Below are 22,472 nucleotides of genomic sequence, written 5' to 3' on the forward strand. Positions count from 1 at the left end.
CCATAGTTGAACAGAAAAAAAAATGCCTCATTGACTTCTGCTAACTTTGTAAAACTGATTGTATCTAATTGTATCTCTGAACTGAAAAGACTATTGCTTTTAACATTACTATAAACTTATACTATTAAAGACAACACATGGATCAATTAAGTTTCATATTTATATGTATTTGTATTTGTAATTCTGTCTTTTGTAGCTCTCTGGCTGACTGCCATTTAAATGTGTTGTTAACATATTGCTTGGTGATTGTTAAACGCTTTGTTTGTATCAGTGTCATTTGCTGCTCTCGTATTGAAAATGCAAAGACCACACAGAAGAAGTTTATCTGATTCACACTCTCTGGAATGCTCTTTTATAAGGAAATTATCACTTCATTAATTTCGCAAAACAATTAATGTTTCACATTCACAGGCTAATAATAGCAGATTAAATGTAAAACATTTTTCCAATATTATTAATGAACACAACCAACACAGATACACTGCACAGTCTGTGCTCATATGGAATCTTCTCTAAAAAAAAAAATCAATATTTTTGACCCACACTGAAAAAAATGATACTACATTTTTTAAGGTAAGTGGTAGTAAACAATTTATTTTAGCTACATTTAATAAAAAAATATATATACGTTGAAAGTCAGTTAACTAAATTTGTTTATTTAAATGTAGCTAAAATAAATTGATTGCAACCACTTACCTTAAAAAATTTTGTAGATTCAATTAATCATTTTTTTCAGTGCATTCAATGTATTTTTGGCTATTGTTACAAATATACCCCAGCGACTTAAGACTGGTTTTGTGGTCCAGGGTCACATATAGGCAGAAATATTCTGATATAATGTATCATGTAAAACTATGAAATCATATTACACAATAGTTCACATGTGCAAAAAAAGCAGACTTTTAAAACATATCAAGGTGAATTAAAAGCAAAACTGGATTTTTCCCAAGACCCTGACATTTAGTCACTCACACTGTCATTTTGTCAACAAGAAACATACCTGTCTGAGATTATTATTCTTTATGCTGACAGCTGTCTGCACCTTTGTGAAGCAAAATGTAAACATTAAAAATAGCTCTTAAAAATATAAACAGCTATTAGCCAAATCATGACTCAAATCTGGAATGCTTTTAATGAGTCCTGAAAAAGTGAAAAACTACAAATCACATGTTTAGAGAGTGAGGTACCACCTCTCCTTTCCTCCAACCCTGGAGTGAACGAGTGTTAGATTTCCAAACTATCACCTTGGCATGAAATAAACAAATAAAAGATTAGAGGAGTTGAGGCAGCCAGGAAAAGAACATCTTACCATCTGAGTCTTTGATCAGACGAACTGGTGTGGACACACTGGAGAATAACAGCGGGAGGAGGGGATCACGTCCCACACGTCAACAGTATACTTTTAACAGGACGCACATTTCATGTAGTGCCTCTCTTCTCCACCCAGCATGCTGAGAGAGCTGAAGAGCGCTCAAGCTTTTGTTTCCACCTGTATGTGAACCCCGGAGTCAAACGGATCTGACTCAAGCCCTTTGAGTCCTAATTCAAGACAAATGTGAGTGCTGTCAAACAGAGAATCACTCCACAAGACCAAAACTCTCACATACACACGCACCCAAACACACACGACAACCTTTCTTCGCTTTGCAAGAACGCCCTTCATTTTTCCTTCTCTTTCTTATTGCTTTAAAACAGACACAGCTAAAATAGGTAGTCATAATGTTACGATTACTGTTTTTCTGTTTGCTCTTGGTGATGTAAAGCTACAAACAAACATTAATAATAATAATAATTGTGGACTGTGGTGTTACAGTAAATGAATAGATTTTAAGGAATTAGATTTCACAAAGCAGATATGGCAAATCAAACAAATCAAATTTTGTCCAAAAACATATGTGACCCTGGACCACAAAACCAGTCATAAGTAGCACGGGTATATTTGTAGAAATAGCCAACAATACATTGTATAAAATTATTGTCAAAATTATTGTTTTTTCTTTAATTGCAAAAATCATTAGGATATTAAGTAAAGATCATGTTCCATGAAGATATTTAGTAAATTTCCTACTGTAAATATATCAAAACTTAATTTTTGATTAGTAATATGTATTTCTAAGAACTTCATTTGGATAACTTTAAAGGTGATTTTTCACAATATTTAGATTTTTTTTAGCACCTTCAGTTTCCAAATGATAGTAGTATCTCGGCCAAATATTGTCCTATCCTAACAAACCATACAATTATGAAAAGCTTATTTATTCAGCTTTTGGATGATTGACCCTATTGACTGGTCTTGTGGCCCACAATCACATATTTATCTGTATTCTGCTTGTTAAATTATGGCATGAACTTTAAAAGTAGCTCTAATTGGGCTGGGCCGACATGTTTATCAACTCCCAGATCAGTAACACACTGACATTTAAATGAATATGCTGCAAATGTGTGCATTTTTATTGACCTCACGACATAACATTTCAATTTCAGTCCAACTCCTGGAATGATTTCCACTGCATTATTCATCACTGGCTGAAGAACGCTCGGATTATGACTTGTGTACCTCCGGTTCTTCATAATTATAAATTCATCCACATGGGAGCCCAGGAGCACTGCTGGGCATGACTGCTGTTGGTTAGTAATAAAACATGCTCGGTTTTGGCAATGAATTTAAGAATATGCGAATTTTGGAAGTTTTGGAGGGGCTCCCTCTTTCAAACCACCGTGCATACAAAAACATATGCTTTAATACACTTCCAGCCACTGGCTTAACATATTAGATCAAAATCATCCAAACACCAAAAAGATAAGGTGAGCTAAAATAAGGAGGAAACGTCCCCCCTCTAGGTCTGTTTTTATGTTTTATATAAAATCATTTTTCATTTTATCTTACATTTATCAAAAAAAATAGGTAGTATAATTTTTGCATCATAATTTATATTGCTTTATCACATCAAAATCTCATAATTTAAAGCTTGTTTCATGTAACTGCTTTTCAAACTAGCTTACTGTTTGCTTACTATTTTAGACTAATAAACACATCAGGTGTAATTATACTGAAAAAAATTTTTATCCTAAACATTTGCTTCATTTGGTAACGTCTAAATGTTAGTATTCAAGTCTTGGTAAATCAGGCTGAATAAATCAGATTATACCAACAAAATTAAATTTAACAGGTAAGATATGGTAAAAATATTTCCTTATTGTCACAATTGCAGCTTGACACTTTATACAGTTTATGGTTGCAGGCATGTGGTGCACTTTTAATACAAATTCAGGTAATTTCACGTTCATTTCAATTCATAAATGAGCAGAAGTGGTTATGTTTGAGTGGGTGAATTATTTATTTTGTCATTTGTCTTTCTATTTCCAGCAGTGTGACCCATTCATGCTGATTTACAGCACAGTTGTGAATATGATAGGCAGGCATATTAATTATAGCCAATCACAGCAATACAGAAACACCTCCTTCTCTCGTGTGAGTTTTTGCATGTATTTTGGAGCTTTTTTCTAACATTCATGCCAAGGTTTAGACTTTAATAAGAATGTCAAGGGTTGCAGTAGAGACACGGCTTCCTTCTGAAATTAGTATTATCTCATCCAGTTTAAAATTATCTTATGGTGAGGTTGGTAGTGCTAGTTTACTAGCACTACCAATAATAATTCAATTTTCTACTGGTCCAGTATGTGTATATAGTTGGACCATGTTTTCTGTCACTGCTATAATGTAAGTGTCAGAGGCTCTTTGTTCTTTCTATTTAATGTTCCTTCTATCTTTATCTCACTCTTTCTCTCTCTTTCTGTCTGTTCTTTTGTTATGAAGACGTTAAGTAGGGCCTATGTGATAAGAAGGATGGCTCTGAATGCTTGGAAACTAATACGGGCTTCAGGTCAAGAGGTTCTAAGGGTTTTATAACCACAACAAAGACCTCCACTTTCCAGCATTAACAACCATTTAATGACCAGCTTGCCCCCTCGTTAGTGGTGATCAGCTGTTCCAAATAGTGCAGCACCACTTGCATCAGAAGTGATACGCCAACTGCATGCTGTGATGCAGGAATAAATGGTGTGTCAAAAAGCAGAGTGCATCTATTTCCTTGCTAACGGAGGCGAAAGACAACAATAACAGAGAGACAAAGATTCTGCAAGGACAGAAAAGGGGAAAAAAGAGAGAAGAGCAAGACATAAACAAAAGAGATAAACATGAGAGAATATTTCAGTTTGTTTCTTTGCCTTGAATGAACTTTCGAGGATGTCTGTTTTGTGTGATTGTAAGAATTATACAGAAGCAGACTAAAGCGGCCACCCCTATTCATCCCAGCTTGGTGAAAGCCTTCTGGGATTTATGTAGATTCACCAGACTGCGCAAAGCCAGACATACAAAGATGAGAAAAGATCCAGCTTTCAGTCTACGACAGCACAGAACGCAGAGTTTATATACCACAACACTGCCATTTCACTGCACATGCACCCCACATCTGGCAACAAGCTCTTTCCTGAGACGCCCCTCTAGATGTGCCAAATGCAGTAACCTGTAATGCTGGACCATTCTTTGCCATAGAAGCAGATTACAAATGATGGAAAAAATTGCTATATATTCCATTAGATAGTTTAGATGCTAATGAATGAAGTGTGACACTGAGCACGATTCCATTGTCCAAGGCAGATGTTAAAAGGAAATTTACTTTATTACCTGGTCTGTCTTGGTTCACTGCTTTAAACATCGTAAAAATCTTCTTGAGCTACGATCATGAGCAACAAGACTAAAGGCCAGTTGCCGCAAGATCTGAGGCATTATACAAAATCAACTTGGCAGCAGTGCTGTTATATTTCCAACAACAATAATATATTTATCCTCCTCTCTGATAAGGTTCTTGTGTAACCTTAATGGTACCATAGGCCATTGAGTAAAACCTGCCGACAGAGAACCTACAAACACTTTGAGCCAAAATGGAATGGTGTCAAAAGGCACCAGCGTTAAAGCTCAGTGTCTTTTTGGGCTTAGTTCTGTGAAACTAAGTGATTGCTCAACTCCTTGTCACAGATATCACATTCGTTTGGAATGTTGACAATCTGATCCACAGCATTAACCGTACGTAGCTCTCTTGGCACTCAGAAAAGGAGAAATGGGGAACTCTTTATGAAGACATTATCTTGTCAAATTAGTCAATGAAGTCATCGATAATGTTGCAGAGTTGTTGGTGTGGCAGTTTTATGGGAAAATAACCATGTTTGAAAATTACAGTGTTAATTCTTCCCCTCGGGCCAAGAAAAGCCCTCCTGAGTCATACTGTATTGCTGTCACAGTTCCTTAATTAATACTTTATGTCAAATCACTGGTTTAAATCCATCCATTTTATGAAAACTTTTTGGGATGTTGGATTAAAAAAAATTGTGACTTAAATCAAGTGATTTAAAGAATTAATCATTGCACATCTAAAATGTAGCTCTGGACATTCTGACATCTGCCGCCAGTTGAGTTTTTTGTCTGTGCTCTAAACCTTAATGTACAGTGACTACAATTTCCATTTTTTTTTTCCCTTGTGAGAGAAGGGCCTATAAATACACCATTTCCTGATCAATTCTAACTCTAAAACAGTAATCATGGCCCAAGTAAAGTAAATATTAATTTTGACGATTTGATCATTAAAGGATTGCAGTTGGAAGAAAGCCGGAAAATTACAAAACAAGAGAAAGTGGAGTGGCGCCACCGGACCAAGAAAAGACCTGGAACATCAGAGGAACATAAATTTTAAGATAAGGACCATCATAAAATTGATGCGAAAACAAGAAACATTGAATAAGAAAATAATGAAACTGTTAAGGGAAGTGGTTGAATACAATAATTTTAATTTTAGCTAGTGATATAGAATCACTGAAACTCAAAGCTCCATCTCTAAAATTATAGAAGGTTTCAGATGTATTTTCTGGTTATACATTTTGTTCCCAAAAAGTGTTGAAGGCTGGTGGTTTGGTTGCTATATGCTTTGTTTGCTTTTTAAGACGATGTAAAGAAAGGGACTGCATTTTACATTAAAGATGTGAGATGGAATCTCTTTCTAACCGTACAATTTTTATATCTGTATATGGGTGTTACTTTTGTGGCTAAGACATGTATATTTAGACCATGCTTTTAGAGATGTTACACATATTTTTGTAGGCTTAAACAGAAATGAAGATATTCATGTTGTATTTAGAACCCCTGCAATTCTTCCATTTGAACTTTTGACACTCTGTACTAAGTAGGATAATGCGTCTGTGTGTGTGTGTGTGTGTGTAAAAAGGATTACTATATAAGGATACTATACAATGCAAATTGTATGCAAGGCTATAAAAGCTAAAGGAGGGCTCTAGACGGCGCCGCGCTCCGATGGCGAAGACTTACTCGCTGTTACTTTCATTTTATTGCTTATGAGTTATTGTTTACTAATAAAGCGAAACCATTACAAATGGTGATGCGTTAAAGTTTTATTAAAACAAGTCTCTGAGTAATTTATTTTGGTAACCTATTATTCTGAAACTGAAAGACTTCCATCGAGCCTCAGGAAGCCCAAAGTCAGCTGAGCAGACTCGGACACCGGGGAAGGATTCCATATCTTCTGATCACATTTCCTGATCTCAGAGGTGAGGGCAAATATATTGCAACTTCTTATGAAAATTAGGAATGTGAATTAGATGTTTTCTCTGTCCTCATTCGGGATACAAATAGAACACCCTGGAAATGACGATGTTGTTCTCTTGGACACCTGTAATAGAAGGGTGGCTTTATTCACAAACTGTGTTTCTGATGTTCAAATTTTTTTTAAATAAAGTAAATTCACGGCTTGGGTGGAAACAGAGCTACTGACATATAATATAAGCTTTATCCACACTCAAAACCGACTTCCTTTTTTCCTAACTGTTTTGCCATAGAAGCACTTTGAGACAGAGCCTCTTAGACTACAGAAAGGAAAGTTCATCCCTAGAAACACTGGTGACTCAACCCAAAGTCTATGGAAGAGGAATCGGATTGGTTATGTTTCCACACCCTCCGGATTTAAGGATGATTCGCAAAGTTTGTAAGACAGATGACGCCCAAGGAATGAAAGCCCATCTATGAGAAGTCGACTGTTGTCTTGGGCAGCAACACGACTCCACAGTCTACATCCAGTTTACCACCTGCTGTGGTATTTGCATAGCAGAGCTAGTTCCCTAAAACTCAAATATCTCTGGTGTTTTCTGTAAATGGCTTTCGGGAAATGGCTTCTGGGATACCACATTTGGAATTGGCACTTTTTATTAGTTTTATTGAGGTTTGAGGAATCATTACGGCACATATGAATGTGTTTAGAGTCAAAAGTGATGATTTTCACTGATAATACTTTGAGCACATATGATTATTATAATGTAATTCTTTAACAATTATTAATATCAGGTAAAAAAAAAATGTTAGTCTATATAAAGTATATAACAAAATATAATAAATAAAACGGACACAGACAGGCTGGGAATATCGCCTTTGTCTCTATTCTATGCAATTAGGTTTCATGTGATTTACTATCTGACCTTTTCTCCCTCCATTAGCCTCATTAGCAATAACAATGTGGCTGTCTAATCTAAGCCCCTCTTTTTCATTTACCCCCCACGCACATACCTTCTCAGAGTTCATTCACACCAATGTGCTGGGAAGGTCTCAGGGTGACCAGACCTTCTGGAGCAGATGTCATTAGCGCGTGTCACCTCTCCGATTTACCGTCCTCGCTCAACGTTAACAAGCGTTCACGCTGTTTTATTGGAACACAACTCCACTGCAGCGGATTTTTCAATAAACTTTATAGAGCATGAAAATGACTTCAGTTGGGCAAGCAGGGACTGCAGTGGAACAGGGGAGAGAAAGGGTATGAGAGGCTGGAAAGACCATGGGAAGTCTTTTGGCCGATCGGAACAGATTGCCTGGAAATGACCCCGGTGTCCATCAGCCAGTAAGAGGGGGAGCACTTCAAACATTTTTCAAGGTTCAGCTCTCTCAGTGCATTGACCTGTGTGAGTGTTTTAACAGGCTGCTAATTAGTAGAAGGAGTCTCGTGGGAGATATTACGCCAAACCGAGAGGCAAAATACAAATATTGGTATGTAAACTCTGCACTGTAGTGGAGCCACGTGTATAAAAATTAGCTTTTTTTCTAAACATGCTTCTGAATCATTCATTCGTCAGTGTTAATTGGGAAATATTTGATTTGTATGTTCCCACCTCCATCTTACAGGGGTCATCGGATGCAAAATTCACTTACAAGTTTTTACACATCCATCCTATAATGATAAAAATCCACCCAGTGTATTTTTTTTAAAATCCCTATTTTAAAATCCCTTTTCTTAAATCAGGCTGTTCTGAGATTCCTGTCAGAATGACATAGTTCTGCACAGACCGCTCCCACGATAGTTGATTGACAAGACCGTGTTACCTTAGACCCGCCCTGAGTGAGCTGAGAGCTATCTGCCATTGTGTCGACTCCAGTGCAGGGGAAGACAAGAATGTCTCCGATTAAGCGATTGAGGTGTTTTGTTGTTGGATGTAATAATGAATATAGCAGTAGTCATTTACTCCCGACATCTAAAGACGCATACGTTTATGTTCACGAGAGTCATTCGTGATCCAGCTTCATCTACAGAAGAAGCGAGTATAAGGGTTTTTTTATGAATCTTTGCAAATCGCCTTTCCTAATAATGTGGTAGTTAGCCGGTTTTGCGGCTGAAGTTTACAGTCTGCTCGTCACCCCACGGAAGAGAGGGGCGGGGTCAGCAGAGCTCATTAGCATTTAAAGCGACATGGACTTAAAAACAGCTTGCTGAAAACAGAGCTGATTTTGACAGGGTAAAAAGGCTGTTTTTTACACTACCATTGGGAAATTTTAACCAAAGTATGTTATATACTTTTCATTAAGACCCTAAAGAATCATATCAACTTGTGGAAAATGGGCATCCGATGACCCCTTTAAGGTAAAATTCCCATCTAAAGTTGATAAATTAACACATAGACCACACATACACACACCCACCGAGGTTTCGGTGCATTGCCCAGGACGGTAGAAACATATCACAGCCAGAATACAAATATAACGAGACTAACTTGTCTTCCATCCATTTCCATTGTTCTCAGGCATGCTACTAAAGCCTCGAATGGGCGGCTGTCCAAACCTTCATCAACAGCAGGCTGTATTTTTTTCTCCTCCCTGCCACATGTTCCGCACACCGTCTCTCCCAGTGTGAGTGGGGAGCAGACAGGAAGCCCCTAAAACTGTAAATCTAAAGCCCAGGTTGCCGATTCATCCTGCTATGACATGTTTATTGTTCTTTTTCTAACCGTTGTCCTCACTCCTCCGCCATTTTTCTGGATGACGCCATTCTCTCCCCACGACTCCAGAATCACTTAGCAGCTTTCTTGAAAAGCTCATTGTGGTGTAATCAGCGTTTCTCACCATGTTAAAGTCATCAGACGCTCAGCATGAGCCTTCAGAGTGGCTAATTGCGTGTGAAGAAAGCACCTCTGTGGCCACCGGCCACGCGTTGCCTCAAGAGATCTTCCACAAGACAGATGGTCAAATCAAATTACAAAGCTATTAAATCAACTTTATCACATATTTTTAAGCCTAACAAGGGTAATTTTCTATGGTATTTTTCAGTAAATGATAAACAATGTGCCCCGTAACCTGCTTTAACCCTTATCTGTGCCACAGCACAATGACATACTACAATTAAACATCATTATCTAAAGTTTCCAAGTGTATTTAACTCTGGTTAAAAAGGGAAAATTGGGAGCCTGGCAAATGCCACAGTGATCGTAATTACTTTCTTTCAGGGGAAATTAATTTATCCAACAATAACAATCACCAAAGTCAGAAATTTAAACATATTTCATCAGCTGGTTTGTTCCACTTAAATGACTTCAAACAATCATTGAATTTAGTTATTGTTACTGTACAGGTTCCATAACCATAATTACCGCAATAAAATGCCCATTACATTGTCCCAGTTCCAACTGGCATTCCAGTATATATGGAGGAAAACCACTTGCTCTGTTACCTTGAAAAACTCATAATAACTTATAAGAAGAGAGGGGGAAAAAAAACTTTACACCTGTTGTCAAACTTAGAAACACAAGACACATTCTGTCCAGATATCCACCTGCTGAGAGCCATTAGCAAAACCAAACTGTGAGTTGCAGAGGCAGGTGCAGGTTTTATTGTCTGGCAAAGGATTGGATAATGCTGAGGCCTCTCGCTGATAAGGTGCAGGCGGATACACTGTAACTGTCATTAAATGATAATTACTGCACCACAAGTCTTAATGAGATTTTAATGTCTCTTGAGCAGACACCACTGGGAAAAAAGGTTGCCTTAAGCAATGTGAGTTACCTAAAATGAAAGCCACAGTGATGGTGTTCAGGAACACAGAATTTGTGGACTTGCTTCATACAAAAAGTTAAAAAAAACACATTCAATTTCATTTTCTTGACTGGGTTTCCTATCTATTATTTCATTAACTCAGGCACAAGTAAGGTCAAAGGTAAGCTCTGCTAACTCTGTAGGAAAGCTCTCTAAGTCCCCTGTGCTGTAGATAAGCAAGAGATTAGATAACGTCACTTTGGATTTACCGCACAATTTGTGATGTGCACAGTTAATGCTACACATAATGTTTTATGGCAGCCATATCACCCTGCAGCCCAAGACTGGTTGCCCACTGAAGCTAAGCAGGATTGAGCCTGGTCAGTACCTGGATGGGAGACCTCCTGGGAAAACTAGGTTGCTGCTGTAAGAAGTGTTAGTGAGGGGGTGCTCACCCTGCAGTCTGTGTGGGTCCTAACGCCCAAGTGTAGTGGCGGGGACACTATACTGTAAAAAGCACCGTACTTCAGATGAGATGTTAAACCGAGGTCCTGACTCTCTGTGGTCATAAAAAAAAATCCCAAATGGCCAAATATCCCCGTTGGCCTCTGACCATCATGGCCTCCAAATCATCCCCATACACTGATTGGCTTCATCACTCTGTCTCCTCTCCACCAGTAAGCTGGTGTGTGGTGGGTGTTCTGGCGCAATATGGCTGCCATCGCATCATCCAGGTGGATGCTGCACACTGGTGGTTGTTGAGGAGATTCCCCCCTCTCATGTAAAGCGCTTTGAGTAGCCAGAAAAGTGCTATATAAATGTAACAAATTATTATTAAGGAAAATCATATTTTATAGTGGTTAATTTATATTAGAGCTTTTGCCTGTGTTTTTCGCTTCAATGTAGCGTATATTTAACATTAACACACATTAAATATTAAAAATTCCACTTATGTATCCACTTAAGTATACTTAATACGAGTACACTTTCATGACTATATAGCCTACTAGGGGTGGCACGGTACAGATGTCACAGTTCGAAAAACAACAAATCTACTATGCTCTTTTCATTTATTTTGAACAGAGAGTAGTACAGTAGTAATACTAAATATTATATTACATTATATATAACCTGCAGTACATATATACATACAAGGAATAAATTCTTGAAATATATTTGATTTAGTTAACAGATAATCAAGGGGGAAGAAACAGTGTGACACGTAACAGCCATGCTGAGTTTCAGTAAGTTTTTGTGACAGGCTTAATTTGTTCAAAGAAAGGAAACTCAAATGGCAGAAAGCAACATCTTATTTGTTTCTTTATTTTATAAAACCACAATGTTTTGTTTTCATTGTGAGTGTACACAAATAAAAGCAGACCTTTATATAGTGATGCATTATTAAGATGATAAGTGTTTAAAGTTGATTTTGCTGGTATAAGGAATATCGTGTCACACACACACACACACACACACACACACAAAACACATCAGTTCAAGCATTGCTAAAGTTGGTACTTTATCAAAATACAAACATCAGCGCGCCCGCCTCTGTGTCACCGTTGGAACGCGACTGAGGTACAAAGCCGATAATTTACATAATAAAAAATAGTTTAGCATTCAGATATGTTACATCGCAAATATGGAAATATTATGGAATATTTTGGATTTGTGCCGAATGAGAGAGGTAGGATACACGAGCACAAAGCTCCATTTCGCAAACAGTTGAGTGCACAAGCCTTTAAAGTATACTCCTTTGTCAGTCTATGTGAGAGACGCATTCAGAATCAGAGCATGGTCACTGTCTAGGGGGCTTTGTTTTCAAGTGCGCAACTCATGGCATTCGCTGTTCTTCTGCTGGCAGTTATCAAACAGCGTTGCATTACTGTATTCGTTGTAAGGCCTCATGCACCGAATCGAGATGCCCGTACAGTGACGGTTCGGTACGAATACATGTATCGTGACACTCCTACTATATACACAAACGTAAGTACAATTTTCAAAGTGCACTTTATAATGATGTTAATTTAAAGGTGTCACATCTCTCAGGAACATGGAGAAACGGTGATAACAATCTTTAATGACTCAAAAGACAAGGACGTCTGTAAACACACAAGAATGACATTCAAGAACCGACAAACACTAACTGAATGGACTGGGGCTTTTAAACACAGGATAACGAGGGACTAAGGAGACCCACCTAGAATCAAATTAACACAATCAACGGGAGACTGAAACCAGGTCACGAAGCACATGGGGAACAAAACTCAAGTCTGATAAAAGATTGTGCGTTTAAAGTAAAATTTTAAATCATTATGTTTTAATAATCTTTTGTCATGATGTGTTGAATAACATAAGCATGGGTATTATAATTTTACTGTAATGTGTTATTTGATATTACATTGAAAGTTCATATATTTTAAATGTACAAAATTGCACCTTCCTTAGACCAAATGTGTTAATACAAATATATTTATATACATGATGTTCATATTTCAATAGAAATAACATAACATATATTTTAGTTTAACATACGTCTCAGTAGTACATTTTAATCATGTTTAAAGATAAAATGAAGTTTTGCATAAAGATGTTCTTGAATCTAATTAACTGCATTTAATATAAATTTAAACTATATTACATTTGCATTCATTTTCATTTACATCTAACATGCAATTAAGTGTCCGAAAACATGAAATTAAGTTGCACTAAAGTATATTTTTTAAGGTATATTATTTTCATAATATATTCTCATTTTAGTATGCTAATGTGTACATCTTTTTCACATGGGTCAGGTTTATGAACAAAATAAAAGATGATTGGTAACTTATTTTCACTCTTAACTTTATCTTATTTAACTCTTTTTAAGTGAAGATGTGGTACTGCGGTGTCTGTCCTGTTTTGTTAATGCTTCAAAAAACTGTGTGGCGCACTTGTTCAAAAACATACAAACTCACATTAGGTCAAATCAATTGTTTGATCAAACAGAAAGGGATACCTTAAGGAGTCTGACCACTGTATTTCATACCAAAATCTATATAAAATAGAAACAACCACAAAAGATGTCAAGTAATCCAGTCCAATGAACAGAACAGATGTAGAGTGTTGAGAATTACTCAGTGTTTAGGGATGTTGCACCAGAATAATAATAATCTCTATAGACGTAATAAAAGTTCATAAGAGTGATATATCTATATGTGTGTCCAGTTAGAGTAACCAAGAAAAACACAGTTGAGGTGCAATTTCCGACCAACTGTCACCAGGCTCATAAAAAACTGCAAACACGGCTGCTCTTACTGTTCCCCTTCATCTAACTACGCTCTTCTTTTTTGTCCTCACTCTGTTTGTTTTTGAGGCTCTGCAATCTCTCCATTTCCCACCCATCACTATGGAAACCAGATACTGTATCTCAGCCAGGGCTATCCTGTGGAAACAGCTCACTTTCTCAGATAAATAAACGGTTACCGTGAGGCCGCGGGAGGAGTGCAAGGAAAGGGAGATTAGGGAGAAGGTAATGCGGCAGGGTCAGGGAGCTGTGAAAAGCATCAGGAGTAGTGATCCTTATCACACTCTCCAAATGCAGCTGTGCCCCGGCCAGTAAACATCTCTACTGATCTTGGCCACAAGGAAAAGGGACCACCAGCTACTGTAGAGGTCATTTCCTAAAGAGCTGCTGTTTTTATTTAGTTCATTTGATTTAACATAGCATGGTTACATTATGAACGTGGTCCACTTGTCCTTTGTTCTCTTTAAAGAGGAAAAAACATCAGTGTTACAGTGTTACAATGGCAATACAATAGTCTTATTTTAGTTTTGGTTATGCAAAATTATAGTATTGTTATACTGTATGTATATATTATATATATATATATATATATATATATACTTAGATTTTTATATTTTCAGTTTTCGTTTTAATTGTAATGTAAGTTTTGGTCATTTTGTTCCTTGCTGCATTTTTATTTGACATTTTGATTTTAAAAATTCTATTCCGCTTAATTTTTATTTCAGTTTTAGACATTTTAGTACTTCAACTGAAACTTATTTAATTTCAGCTAGTTTCCAAGGTTGCATTTCTCCATCTAATATTGATACTTTTTACAGCTGTATTTTGTTAAAAAAAAACAAAAAACAATGAATGGTTTTAGTTTTAGTTGACAATGATAAAACTGATACAATAAAAGTAAAAAGCTTAAAAATATTTCAGCTGTAAAGTTGTTCACACTTAAAGAGTGAGTGATTTTAGAGTTTTTGGGATTATGTTGCCAAATTTACAAAAAAGTTGTAAAGTATTTGGATACAACTTTTCACGTTTAAGGTTCGTTAGCAATTTTCAAAAGCATTTATGCATAGGCCCCATTCACATCCATTGTAAGTGCCTCACTCTGAAGCAGATTTTTGAAGAAGAAGACAAGAAACAACATTTTGATATTAAGCCTGAAATACTCCTTCATCTATTGGTCTCGCCTAGGATTTGGTCTCGCCTTGGATACAATTTGCATGCAAAACAAACAAAACATTAAACAGACTCAGGTCTGCACCAAAAGCATTTTAGATGTCCACATCCCATCTAAAGAGATTAAAAATAACATTTCATATTGGAGTATGTTAAAGAGTACGTTACACATATCCAACTAGCTTATAAAAATCCGGAGGAATGTTTGAAGCAGTCTCGCTGAGCTTACAGTTAAGACACTCTCTCATGCTGCTGGACTCCCTCCAGCCCCAACACGCAGGAGGAAATAAATAAAGAGGGCCATCGGATTGATCATCCAATACATGCCTTTTATCCAAAGCCAGAGCCCTGTCCACTGGACAACATAACATATGGAGCTTCAGTGAAAAGATCTGGAAAAGAAACAGCAACACATCCTAAGATGAACTGAACAGAGTGCCCAGAGATATCTGCTGTGATCGGTAGCTGCCTATGTCAGGCCAAAAAAGAGCCCCATAGTCTGGCTGAAAAAGCATGTCTAACCACTGTCCTATTTTTTACTACACGTAGTACATGGTGGTCTTAAAAACAAAAAAAAAAAATTATAATAATCAGCAGTAGAGAATGACCTCTTCACAATTTCATTTTGAGCCAGAAATAGTACCGTGGAGTATCATGTCATAACACAAACAGCTTGCGAGTTAAACCTCAATTTCCTTATCAGCAAAAATTACTGGTTTTGGTTTGTTTGCTTTTCCACATTTTAATAAAGAACAATAATATGATAATACCTACGTGGTCTTGCTTGAGCAAAAATGAGGTTATCACCCCCACGTCAGAATCCTTCTCACATTTCTCAATTACATCAAACATTATGTTGTATATGTTAGGGAAATTACATTGGAACTAAAGCTTAAATTAAAAGGTAAAAATCCTATAATAAAACTTATGTTTTGTATTGAACAAATTTTAATAAATAAATGAGGGAGGCACAAAAATATTTTCAGATGAGTCCAAATTTAGTCATATTTTCATAATACACAGCTTATTATTTACATCCACTATAACAGAAAAGAAGTGTTCACAATCCTTGAAAGAATTAGCATAAATCAATATATAGATGGCTGACTAAATTACTAAAATAAATATGCAGAGCAAGCAGAACAGAATATCTGAATTAACGTTTTAGTGTTATTCAGAATATAATTAGAAATATTTCAAAACTTCCAATTACAATAATACACTCTAGTGCATGAAAACCTTTTTCTGGAATTAACGTTTAATAGAATAGAACTTGATCAATAAATGTATTTAAGTAAATGTGCTTAACAAAATGAATCAATTATTGATTATGAAAATTAATCTCTGGTTAAAGTGAAAGGAAACAGCAAGATGACCATACCTGCACTTACTTTCATAGAGGATATTTCCAACTGCATATTAACATGGACAGTACCGTATAATGTATGATGAGTGAACTTGAGCATTTGCTTAAATTGCATTCTATCTCACCATTTAATGCAAGTTTTTGGAGTTTTGCACATTATTTTGAGTATAGATCGAGTCTATGTTCTTAATTTAGCATTTCACTAATATAGCATTTTTCCAGGAAAATATCCTCTTCTAGGATCATTCACATCTTTAATAGCGAAGCTCCAGATCCATATCCGCAACACACCAGGACCACCATGTTTGTGCACATACTGTACATGGCAAACTCATTACCACATCCCTGGATTTCCCCTACAACTTTCTCACAGCCTGGTATTCAATGAGGTCAGGGGGCAAATGCACTTTCTGACCACAACTTGGCCTTTTTTCACAGACTTTGGGAATCCTGGATTAAGTGGAGTCAAGTCTGGTTAATTCAGATGACTTGGTGCAGTTTCTTTCTTTTCTTTTTTTATCTGGCAGTCTAGTTATTTCTTTATTAAACTGTACTAATTAACATTCCCAAATTAATCAGTGACACTGTTAAAACTTATTGAATACCTAAATATTTAATTTCTTTGTATATTGTTTAATTTAATTGTATTTGCAGTTTCCTGCTGAAATTACCACTAGTGCCAGTAAACACAAATTATGATTGCAAAAATGCTTTTACCATAGATCATAATTTGCAAACTTATACATTTTGACATTTACATTACATAATCAGCTCCATGTATTTTCTGATGTAGTTAACTTGCTCAGTATTTCACCTGATACAACACTGCATGTGCAGATCTAGTATGAGTCCAGCTAAACATGAGTCACAATAAAAGAGCTAAAAGACTTGTAGAAGCAAGATGAAATCACATGGTTGATTCAGCAAATGCATCACACATATGCCTTTATTAAAACTATTAAATAGGTTTATTGAAGGGTTTGTTGTATATTATTTTCAACAAAATAGCAGCATTTCATTTATGAACAACAACCTACAGAATATAATGTTGCCAGATTCACCTTCATTTGTTTCTGATACAAGCGTATACATGCTTTTAGTGCCACTCACTGGATATTTCACTTTGTGTAATGAAACACGCAAAAAGCTGTGTAATAATATCATAATTTTGCAGAAAAGTGGCCTCAGGCACGTTTTCCCCATAAGCCTGGATTGGTATTTTGTGTAGTATTGGATTGAATACTCTAAAGCTTTGTCCAAAGCACCAGATTCTTTCAGTTTGCTAAGATTTTCTTAAATCTTATCTAAACTAACCTATCAGCCTTGTTTTAGCATTCTGATGCCAGTACATACATTCACAGTGTCGAGTATTAATCGGAGTCAATAGCCTTAAGCAATGGCTCTGTGTACAGTTGAATCTTGAACAAGCCTCTACAGTTCCAAACCACAAACAGTTACAAATCAAAACATAGTCATGTTCAAGTACCACAGTTTGGGTAAATAAAGACAAATTTGCTTCAAATGAGGCGAGAAGAGCTCGGTTTACCCCAAACCAAGACTCATCATCTCTCAAAAGAGGGTCAGCAGGCTTTTGGCATCCTTACTTCTATATAAATGCAAATAGAGGTATCTCATTTATCAAACTTGCCTAGTCCCAACATCTTCCAGTCTCTCCTGCGCTATCTCAATATTTGCCAGAGCACCTTATAAAACCTGTCATTAGTTAGTGCTGACTTTAAATCCTGTAGTATATTTACACTACTACATCCTTTAGAGCGTACTTCATAACTTTCCTATGAGGTAGGGCAGAAGCTCTGCTGGGGTGTGCAAGGGGGTCCGGCAAGGAGGTCCGGGACAAAGCGTATGGCTAAACACACGTAATTTCATACAGCCATTAATCACAGAGAGCCAGTTGCTGCGGGAAATGCTGCCTCGGGGACGATGCGCTCATGCTCACCACTGGTGGTCCTATCGACAGACCTACCGGACCCATCAAGACTTAAGTGCCAAGGGTCGCACCTCAGGTGGTACCACAGAAACAAGGAGCGAGAGTGACTTAGATCTGCTTTTCAGACTGCAGGCATGCTGTATACTGCCAGCTCTGTGATTTTCCTTTATTCGCTAGAAATGCTACCAGACATGAATAATTTGCATGCAGGTGAGACAGGACAAGTGAAAAAGAAACCTAATCATTTTATCTTCTAATTTGATTGGACATGCTAAATTCTGTTGTCTGAGTTTGTAGACTGCTTTTGGAACTATTTTCATTGGTGGATCAAAATTATACACAAAATTTGAACTTAACATTTATCATACATCCCCCAAGAAAAACATTACATTGTGTTTGGTTTGAAAATTTAATGCAATGTATTTTTTGCATGCTAAGATTTTCAGATTTGTGTACAGGTACTCCCCTCCAATTGCTTATTTTGGTCACACTTTGTTTTAAGTTCCAATACTGCTATTTACAAACCATTTACTACGACATTTGCCTCAATAAACAATTTGCTGCTCATTAATACTTAGTTGAGATACTTAGAAGGTAGTTGTAAAGTTTAAGTATTGGGTAGGATTAGGGATGTAGAATATGGTCATGCAGAATATGTGTTTTATATGTACTAATAAACAGCCAATAAGTTAATAATAGTCATACTAATAAGTAACTAGTTCATAGTGAGAATTGGTTCCTAAACTAAAGTGTTACCCTTGTTTTTATTTCACGTTTAATTTTATCCATTTTTTTATGCAGTTGGGTTAGTTTGATTAGGTTAAAAAATAACTAAATATACAGCTAACTAACACAATAAAACAAAATAAAAACATGATAACATACTAAAAAAACATGATTTTTGAAAATTGTATTGTCTGTTTTTGCAAATATACTCTTCACATATATGTACACATATTAACAAAACAAGGGGTGCAATTGTATCGTTGTTGCATTATATACCAACGTAGAAAAAAAAACATAGTTTTTTTTTATTTTTTTTATGGTAGAACTGTCCCACATTTGAACAATCTCTATCTTTCTCTGCTCATTTCCTTTTTTTTTTCTTCACTGTATGTTTGGCTTGGCTGAGAATCCAGCCCAAACACTTGCCCTCCACACAGGAACCACCCTAACTGAGGTCATCAATTCTGAACCTATACCCAGGCAACAGAGTTTAAGTCATTGAGGAGAATAGATGTGGTGAGGAACGGTCGCGTCGAGCAGTGCACATGGAATGTGTCAGCGTTTCTGCACTGTTTACAGCTCTGTTTATGATCTGTGTTAACAGTGTACTGGCACTTTAACTGGCTTCAAAACAGCCGCCAACACGAGGGCCATGAATCTAGGGCGGCAGCAGACCTGTGTTTCACCTCATAAGGAGAGAGCAGGGAATACCTTCCAGACACTGTTATCTATGCAATTGCTTGTGTTTTAAAAAAGGACAATAAGAACTTTTAAAAGACAAAAATATACTTGTAGCAGATACCAAAATAATCTTATTTTCTCATCAAATTTTTATTCTGAAATTCATCTGATGTAATTAAAACTGGTATTTTTGCAGCCTTTCCCCTCTTTTTTCTCCTTTTTTGTCACAATGAAAGCACTGACTTTTAAGAAAGCTGACTAGTAATAATTTTAATAAAGTTCATTGAGCAATTTGACCTAAACAAAAACACATTATAGAAAAATATAATTAAATCAATTATTTTCTTTTCTTTTTATTTAATCTTGGAAAGAAATTAATACTTTTATTCAGCACCCCCCCCCCCCCCCACCCCCGCATGAATTGATTAGTCATGACAGTAAAAACATCATCAGGTTTTACACAAAAATTATGCTGCGCAACTGTTTTTTTTTTTCATAAATAAATACATAAATACATTAAAGAATATTCATGTGACAACAAGTCTGGAGTAATGGCTGCTGAAAATTTCGCTTTGCCATCACAGGAATAAATTATATTTTAAATAGGAAACATTTTATCATTTTAAATGGTATTTTTTTTTTTTTTTTTTTTTAAGTAATTTTAATATTTCAAAATATACTTTACTTTACTGTGTTTTGGTCAAATAATAGAGTGTTTTAAAAATCTTACAGAGCCCAAAGTTTTGAATGGTAGTGCTATTGGTATTTTCAGATTATTAAAATGTCCTTAGTGGTTTCTCAGACCTTAAACAGAACATGAGAAGATGAACAGGGCTTCTTCACTAAAGCACATACTCTTTTCAGGACCACAAGAATTTGGTTTTAGACATATAGGTACAGATGTTTGTCATGAGCTCTTCACTCTCACTCTATTCAGCTGTCTCATCCCTGACTGTAATCTCAGCAGTACATTCTCCTGGCAGACTAAATGGAAAATATCCGGCTGATGTTTATTCTGGCAGACTGTGATGATAGAGCTGAGAAACACTCTTTCTTGTGTGTGCATGTTACCTGTTAGGAACTGTCATTGATTTTGTTCTTCAGTGTGACAGGTCTATAGTGACAGAGTGTGTGAAGTACATATGAAATACACTGTAAATGACATAGTTTAAACTAAATACAAAAAATAGAACCACTTTATAGAAAACAACTGCCAGTAAATTTGTAATAAAATAATTCACAATAACGAACAAACTATAAATTTTAAGTCTCCATCTGTAAAAAGTAAAACTCACTGGTACTTTGTGCCAAAAAGAAAAAATGCTCAATTGCTCACAATCATCTGTCTCACTGAATCTTCATAACATCCTTCATTTATTCCTGTTTTGCCAAACCACAGCTGAGAGAGGCTGACACAAGCTTTTACTATAGAATAAAAGGCTCAGTTAATTCATTTAGCTGTTTCTTCGCCTCGAGGGCCAGACATCAATAGGCGAGCAGACAATCCTCTTCTGTGCCTACTGTAAACAACGCCGGCTAGCGCTGACTGAGGAAACAGGTATCAACAAGGGTGAGTCTGAACAGCACTGCAGCGCTGTGATTTAAGAGAGGTGTCAGTGCCATCAAGAGTGAAGTCAACTGTGTCTTCCCCTCAAGGCTCAAGCAGAAACAGACAATAAATTACACAATTGCATGATATATGAGAGAGCTATCCTTATAGCACTAAAATTCACAGCCAAGGAACAGCTAGAAATGAATATGACACACCTAAGACAAAAACATGCAATGATTGTAATTATGTTACTGAATGAATACTGTAAAAAGTGGTTATGTCAGGGCATAACCTGGCTTATAGCACATCTGTACCCACGTTTGATGCTCATGTGGGTATATTCTCCCTTTTTATTATTAAACAAATCTCAAATCTGAGTTAGTATGATTTACTCTGTGTGTGAATCAGACTTCTAGGCAGGAGACACAAAGTTTGTGTTGTGAAAGTCAGCCAATTTATCCTCAGCTGGTTCCCGTCAGTGATGGGGAGACTGCTTTATTTCTGTATCACACTAACAATGCAGACAATGAGGGATGACATTCCCCATGTCCTAAGAAACAGCTTTGAATCTGTGAAGTGATAACATGAACCTGCCTGAAATTTAAAAATGTAGTCATAATAAGTCATGATAAGTTGTAGAGTGTGTAGGAGAAGCAGTTTGGAGCAGAATCAACCCAGCTTCCAGCAAACCGCCCAGAAGAACACGTCTCCATCTTGAAACTTTCAAATTCTCCTTTCAGAGACAAGCTCAACGTTTTCTTTTCTTGGGCTTGTAAAGGGAATCTGTGTTCCATTATGTATCAGACCAGTAATATCAACCAAAAGCCTCAAAAATGAATGTTTTGCCTAAGGGAAGCTGAGAAAGTCCACTGAGATAGCCAATATAAAGTCTTAACCATGCTGTTTTGCCTTGTATATCAGAGTGTCCTGTGCAGTGGTAACTTTTTTTTTTTTCCTTTTCAGTCCCTTGTGGGATGAAGCAGTGCCAATATTGTTCCACACACAACAAACAAAAGAAAATGTTGTTGTTGCAGTTGTTTGGTTTATTTTGCATGACTCTGAATCTCTGAATGACCTTGATTTTATACTCCAAAAATTAAGCAAAATACTGATATATTTGGGCATCAATTTTAAGTCATAACTGACTTTTCCTGCAAACCGTAAGGCTTATGTATAATTTCACAATCTTTGTAACTCAGAAATCCAAACCATCCCAACTGTCTCCATGCTATCCCTCCAAAAACATTCTTTGATTATTCATTCTATCACAGATTCCACATAAGGTTATTCAACAAAAATAATATTGGATATTAAAGCTGAAAGTGAAAAATACTTTCACATCCAGCAGGTCTCATACATTACCAGTCTGAGATTATTTCAAATGGGAAA

General features: G+C 36.4%; 2 protein-coding genes across 2 annotated transcripts in view; one reads left to right on the forward strand and one right to left on the reverse strand.

Annotated features, from left to right (window-relative positions):
- LOC306879647 (syntaxin-8-like) overlaps positions 1-6,467 on the forward strand; it is a 104,676-nt gene extending 98,209 nt beyond the window's left edge. The window contains exon 8 of the mRNA XM_079432785.1: positions 5,647-6,467. Coding sequence (XP_079288911.1) covers positions 5,647-5,750 — 104 coding nt within the window. The 3' untranslated portion in view covers positions 5,751-6,467. The remainder of the gene's footprint in view (positions 1-5,646) is intronic.
- Positions 1-22,472, reverse strand: part of LOC306879646 (netrin-1) — a 68,282-nt gene that overhangs the window by 36,616 nt on the left and 9,194 nt on the right. The window lies entirely within an intron of this gene.

The sequence above is a fragment of the Barbus barbus genome (assembly GCF_936440315.1).
Source record: "Barbus barbus genome assembly, chromosome: 13".
In the NCBI taxonomy this organism is placed as follows: Eukaryota; Metazoa; Chordata; class Actinopteri; order Cypriniformes; family Cyprinidae; genus Barbus; species Barbus barbus.